The 6,708-nt window shown below is 43.4% G+C and overlaps 1 protein-coding gene across 2 annotated transcripts; it reads left to right on the top strand.

Annotated features, from left to right (window-relative positions):
* Window positions 1–2,103: 2,103 nt before the first annotated feature.
* Window positions 2,104–5,722, top strand: LOC115671479 (lipid phosphate phosphatase 2-like). 2 transcript variants are annotated; one of them, XM_030593067.2, is made up of 8 exons: window positions 2,104–2,319; window positions 3,173–3,394; window positions 3,560–3,647; window positions 3,750–3,859; window positions 4,195–4,285; window positions 4,470–4,658; window positions 4,840–4,899; window positions 5,283–5,722. In XM_030593067.2, the coding sequence occupies exons 1-8, from the start codon at window positions 2,254–2,256 to the stop codon at window positions 5,486–5,488; spliced, it is 1,032 nt and encodes a 343-aa protein (XP_030448927.1). In that variant the 5' UTR covers window positions 2,104–2,253; the 3' UTR covers window positions 5,489–5,722. The 2 variants fall into 2 exon arrangements, with proteins under 2 accessions (XP_030448927.1, XP_056159501.1); XM_056303526.1 differs by lacking the exon at window positions 2,104–2,319 and adding an exon at window positions 2,400–2,903.
* The last annotated feature ends 986 nt before the right edge of the window (window positions 5,723–6,708 follow it).

The raw sequence follows: 6,708 nt of genomic DNA, 5'->3' as shown, positions 1-6,708 counted from the left end.
CACGCTAATCTTGCTTGGCGCTACTGATAAAATCGAACTCTTTATGAATTTTTCTAATAGGAATCGAACATATGTATAGTCTTGCTCTCTTCTTTTCTTACGCGCCTCCGTTTCTTTCTCCGCCGAGATATGATTTCTACTTGAAGGGTGGGTTTCCCACTTCGACGGTGTCGGCTCGATTGGGTTTTGGACAAGACGATTCATCAATGTCTTTGGGTTTCTCTTTAAAGTGCATTATTAATAATCGAGGCGATTATAAGTTCCAGTTTGTTTCGCGAAAAATGAACGATTTGAAAAATATTTTTCCTAAAAGCGATCTGTTATACCGCTTACAAAAACGAATGAAACGCAATACACTTCTATCGTCCATGAAGATGTTTAAACATAAGCTGTTTTCAATAATGCAAATATTTTCCATTGATTAATTATTCCGAACGATATAAGCGGTCGCTTTTAAAAAAAAATGTATTTCAAACCGTTCATTTTTTCCGCGATACAAATGCCTGCCGTGCCGTCCGAACATGAGGACTCTTCATCATCTCGTATGATCGTCCGATGGGCTTTGGGCCGTAGTGTCCGATATGGGCTATGGGCTCAGAACTTAGGATACATGCATCAATGTCATGCGTCAATGATTGGCTTCATGACCTTTTTTCTTTTTTTTTGGGGTCGGAATTGGCGGCATTATTACCTTACCATCATTGTTGTTCTTTTATGTCGGAATGGAGCCCCGATTCACGTGCACCACATATAGCAACGTCCATCGTTTTACCACAAACACAAGTCGGTAAGGGATATTATAAATGGGGGTTCGATCCCACTTCATTGAAGTGGGTCCGTGAATCAAAGAAATGGCGAGGGTTGTTCATCATTCTGTTGAAAATCTGGGATCCTGTAATAATATTAATTTGAATTATCCGAACTACCACGACATCTCTCTCTCTCTCTTTTTTTTTGGTCAATCCCTACGATTTTGTTCTTCCATTTCGCTATTGCGAATGGGGGCGCAAACGATAACAATTCCGTTTTTCTGTTTTTTTTTATCTTCCTGTATCCGTAAATAGATTTGGAATAGAAATTCGTTTGCTGAAACAATTTTATTTTTCTATATCCGGGATAAATTTTTAGCCTAGAAATAGATTTGGAATAAAAACGAGAAGAAACTTTTTTCTACTTTTCTATAAACAGAATTAACAATTCTTCTAAGAGCTTGCCCTTACTGCTAGCGCTCGCTGCTCGCAGACAGCCGTCATCCGCCGCAGCCCGTCGTTTGCCATCACCACCAGTCACCCGCCCGCCAACATTGCTGGTCGCTCGCCCGCCGATGTACGAATTCTACATCGACGTTATCAGACGAAATTTCTGTTTCGGATACAGAAATTTCGTACCGTTATCAAATGCTACCTTTTGATCAGACTAATTCACGGAATAAGAAACAAAAGCACTTCTGGCTAGAAATTCGATCCGAAAAGAAAATGGTAATCACTCGCATCCCGGGGGTGAATTCGTCTTTTTTATCCTTTTTCTCAATCTCATCTTAACGGCTGGATCGGTAGATTTCGCGCGGCGCGGGGCCCACTTCATCCGCGGCAGTTAATTTTTCTCTCTCTTTTTTCTTTTTTGTTTTTTTACCCCCTCTTGTCTTTTCTTCCCTTTTTTCTTGCGAAAGCCACGGTGCCCAATAGACGGGTGGGACGGGGGACGCGACTTTTGAACTTTCGAATCGAGCCCGGTGATCTCGCCTCTCTCTGTTGCTAATGCTGCCCCCCCCCCCTCTCCCCCTCCCCCCTTCGCAGCCGTTCCTTTTTAACTGCTGGGTCCTCCCCCACCACCACCGTCACCATCACCGTCGCCGTCGTCGCCGTCGTCGCCGCCGTCATCATCGTCCCCTGTGAAAACTTCGGCAATTTTCAAAGAGCCGACGAGGTGGGTGGGCGGTCCTGTCGTCCTTACTGCTCTGTTTTCCTCTTCGCCTTCGCCTTCACGGGTCGTTTCCACTTGACTCCGGCTCGCCTGTCGTTGGTGGTGTGCCCCTTTCCCCTTTTCTCGGGGCGCACACACTGGGGCTAGGATTGGGACGCTCGCTTTTGTTGTGTACCGGTAAAAGCAGGAGGACAAGGAAGAGACGGATAAATATCTACCCCCCCACTTTCTGCGATATTCGTATTTTGGTTGGCTGGTGGGCGCACCGACGGTCACTCCCATTGCGAGGTTGTACGGGGGCTCGAGCGCTCTGCTTCGCTTCCTCCGTCAATGGCTTGGGTTTGGAGACGTGTCGGCTCTCTCTTGCCCTTCCGCTACTTCCATGTCGTCTGTCAGGTCAGCCGGAGTCTTATGTGTTTCTCCTCTTTTGTTTGTTCTGCGTGCGTTTGGATGTTGGTGTCCGCGGGATACTGACTTGGTCGTTGATTTTGTCCGTTTGTCATGCTTCGCTTTTCGAGGAATTCTCTGCGAAAAAGAAGTTATCAATGACAGTTTGCGGTTTTCGCCAGCGTTCGAGGACATGCTGTCCTGTCGGGTTTGGAAGTCCTTTTGTTTGTGACCGAGAGTGAACTCCTTATCCTGACGAGTTTTAGCAGAAGTCGTGAGTTTGGACTTCTGGGTTGCGTTCAGCTTCTTGCCCTTAGTTATCGTCACCGTCTGTGTTATGGCTTAAAGTGATTCTTTTTCCCTGCGCCAAGCAATCCCAAAGGCTACTCCTTTTCTTTTTTTTGGCCAGATAAAAAAAGTGTACTTTGGGTTGCACGTTAGTCGTGTGATGGTGAGACGCAAAAAATTACCCTTGAAATAAAAAAGTAATATCAACACATGTTGAAAGAGCGGCAGTTGAGCATTAATGGTGAATAACATGCTGTGCTTTGGTACAGATACGGCAAACCTAAGGCATTGTGCTGTGCATTCAGGTTGTAAGTCATGATTTAAGCATCTGATTTTCCTTTGACCTGCGCCAGAACAATATAGCCAAATACACTCGAATTGAGGTTACTGAGAATTTCTAGGATATAAATTGGGTCATAACACACTCTTCAGCTGTCCTATTAATTTACAGTTTTTCACTGATCCTTACCTTGTCTATATTGTCTTGGATCTGATATTTATGTCAATGATGATGTATCGTCTAATAATTTTGATGCCGTCCTCTGGCATGCCCATCCTCTCTCTCTCTTCTCAGGGAAGAATGGATCAGGTGGAGCTTGGTAGGCATACTATAAAGTCGCATGGAGCGGCGCTTGCAAAAAATCACATGCACGACTGGCTTATATTGCTGTTGCTCGCACTCCTAGAGGTCATGCTTTACATCATCCATCCGTTTTACCGCTTTGTGGGGAAAGATATGATGACGGATCTTAGATATCCAATGAAAAGAAACACGGTGCCTATCTGGGCCGTTCCTGTAAGTTTTGTCACCTCATTCTTATCTAGTGATCAATTGTGGGTCATATAGTGTGGTCGGGTGGTCCTCTAGCTATATGAGAAAGGCTAAGGATGCCTTATGTGAAATGAAAAAGATAAAACATACAAAGTTAATGGTAAGTTCTTTTCTTCCTAACATGAACAGGTGTATGCTGTTCTGTTACCAATTTCCGTCTTCCTTCTTGTCTACGTGCGTAGGAGGGATGTTTATGATCTGCACCATGGAATTTTAGGTAAATCCTTAATCTTGAAGTTGTTGGATCTTCGATCAGAACGCATGCAGTGAAATGGCTGTTAATGAGTTATTTGATGACCTGTTTGGAATGCATGAGCAGGGGTTTTGTATTCAGTGCTAATTACTGGGGTGATTACGGATTCAATAAAGAATGCGACTGGTCGGCCTCGACCCGACTTCTTTTGGCGTTGCTTTCCAGACGGAATCGAAGTAGGCTATGACTTCCTTCGTTTTTTGTTTTATTGTACTAAAGATTGTCATTGACAACGGTGACATTGCTGTTATATTCATATTCGCCTAGATTTTCCTCTTGGCGATTTTCGAAATTTCTAGAAACATCTTCTAATCATACTAATTAGTAGTTAAGTTTTCCGGACTTAGCTGCCTCTTTGCTTTCAAAAGGATCAGATAATCACTTTTAACAGTGTCGGTTGCATTGCTTAGAAACTTTTGTTTAATGTATGACTAAGCACTTTGGCAATGAATTTGGTTTTCCCTTCCATCATAAGTTTTTTTTTTTTCAATTTTTTTTTAATCTTTTTCAGGTATACGACAAGTTGGGAAATGTCGTGTGTCATGGCAAGGAGCTGATTATAAGGGAAGGGTACAAGAGTTTCCCAAGTGGCCATGCCTCCTGTAAGCACTCCTCTATGCCTAAACCTCAACTATCTGTGTCTTTGCTTTAATTAACTGGGGATTTTGATTCATGTACGTTGAGATAATTTGAAATCAAAATGTAATGGAACGAGCATGCTGTGTGTCATCCTTTCTAAGAGAGTTACCAGGATGAGCAACCCGACAACTTATAGTTTTTGCGCAGGGTCCTTTGCGGGCTTAGGTTTTCTGTCGCTGTACTTATGCGGCAAAATTAGAGTATTTGATCGGAAAGGGCACATAGCCAAGTTGTGCATCATTTTCCTTCCTCTACTACTCGCATCTCTCGTCGCGGTCTCACGAGTGGACGACTATTGGCACCACTGGCAAGATGTTTTTGCGGCAGGTTTTATGGGTACGCTTTTGCAGTGCCTTTATCTTGAATTGGCCTGGACCTGGATTCAGGTCTCATCTCGCATTATTTAACACGAAAAAGATTACTTGTGCATAAATTAGCACAGAAAAAAAGGGGGAAAAAAGAAAGAATCTACTTCTATGTATGATTAAAGAAGTTCGCTCTGTTTCATAATGTGCAGGGCTCATTGTAGCAGCTTTCTGTTATCATCAGTTTTTTCCTCCACCATATGACGACGAAGGTAATATGTGTTTTCCATTGAATTTTTCAGGTTATTTTTTGTTTTGTTTGCTCCGGTTATTGCATCACGTGCGTTATGGTATATACTTTACGTTGCGTCTGATAATTTTCGAGATGGCCTCCTCCTTGATCAATTGCTTTCCAGATCTTTTAGGCATCATAACCTCCCCTTTAAAGTTTTCTCTTCCCTTGGAGTCGTGCTCGATCTGTCTGTATTGGATACTTCGCGGACAGGGAGAGAGGCTGAGACTGGCTATCATCAATTCTCGTGTTGCTTTTCAGAGTTAAACTTTAATTTGGAAGCTTCTAATAATTGATTGATGATTCAACATTCACATCAAGCCATGACTGAATGAGATACTGCTTGTTTTCAACTGACTTCAGGATGGGGCCCTTATGCGTACTTCCGAGCGTTGGAAGAGATGCATACCAACTCAAACTCGGCCCCTCCCCCAAACGGGATCTCTATACAGGCGATGGAGGCTCAGGCCACGAATCTCCAGGCAAGAACGTACAGGAACCCGGTGTTGTCGCCTGAGGCTCGGGAGGAAAGGTCGCCATTTGATGATGTTGAATGTGGGAGGAGATGATTTTGCGGGTGGGTATATGCATTTGTACGTGTGGGTTGTGTGTATATATGTCCTTAAATGGAAAGATCTTTGTGGGGTTAGATTTGGCTAAACCACTGATGCTGGGTTGTGCTAATTGTACCTTAAGGAGATGAGTCTGTGGGAGATAGGATAAATCTCTGGATGTTATCTGGCAAAGTTATGACTGCTTTTAGGGAACCACTCTACCCAGTTTCAAGTTATTGTGGCTTTAAAGCATGTGTTGCCAAATGCTCGTGCTAAACCGTATCGACAGTTCAGCTACCGCACGGATACAACTATCCCAAACAGCCACTTAACGGGGAAATGATATGAACTCTCCATGGGGGTACACCTAAGAAAACCGATGGTGCGGTTTCGAGTGAGGGTTTAATGTTGGTTTTCTCTGTGTTCGAGAGGCGATCGCTTGCTAATTGATAGGTCGACTCCCGATCTCTTGTATGTACAGTTAGTGGGGCGGGAAATTCAGGGGCCGAATCATTCTATCTCGAAACGTATCTCAACTATATATATTCATCTAAAGGTATACAAGCGATTGCAGATACTATGTTAGCTTTTGTCGCCAGCCGTCGCTTCCCGATTGGCCTCCTCAGAATGGGAATGCTCGGACCTTTTGACGTGTAATGAAATGGGGGGAAGGACTCATTCCACGGGAACAGAAGGGATTGACCGGTTCTCAGCCATAGACGACACTTGAATCTTGTCCTTTTCATTCTGTTTTCTCAGATCACCGGAGACCTGCAATTACAAAAAGATCAGATAAAGTTTGCCAGGGTGGTCAACACTCTCTCTCCCGACTCGGTTACCTTTAGCCCGTGAGTCTTTGAATTTTCTTAGCCGTCCCAGTGACAGATGACTGGTCAAGCTCTTCCCACGGTTCCACCCTTTTCAATAATTGTTGTAGTTAATGACATTGATGGGGATAAGCAATGTCTCTCGAATTAGGACATTCGTCATCGTGATGTAACATTTGCTCTGCTTGTGATGAAGCAATCTTCTTTTTTCTCCTGCTAATGACTTGCGCCTTCCTAGCAGCTTAGGGCGCGTTTGGTAAATATTTTTATTTCTCCGTTTTTCTATTCTTTTGTTCCCGGAACTGAAAATGTATAGAAATTCGTTTGTGTACGTCGGTTAATTTTTCTATTCCTCAGAATAAAAAAGTGATTGGGAATAGATTTGAAATAGAAACATTAAGCAAATTT

The sequence above is a fragment of the Syzygium oleosum genome, unplaced genomic scaffold (assembly GCF_021117445.2).
Source record: "Syzygium oleosum isolate NSW1041296 unplaced genomic scaffold, Sole_v2.1 Sole_v2.02, whole genome shotgun sequence".
NCBI classification, from domain to species: domain Eukaryota; kingdom Viridiplantae; phylum Streptophyta; class Magnoliopsida; order Myrtales; family Myrtaceae; genus Syzygium; species Syzygium oleosum.
The sequence above is the reverse complement of the archived record's forward strand: the minus strand, read 5'-3'. Positions and strand labels throughout refer to the sequence as shown.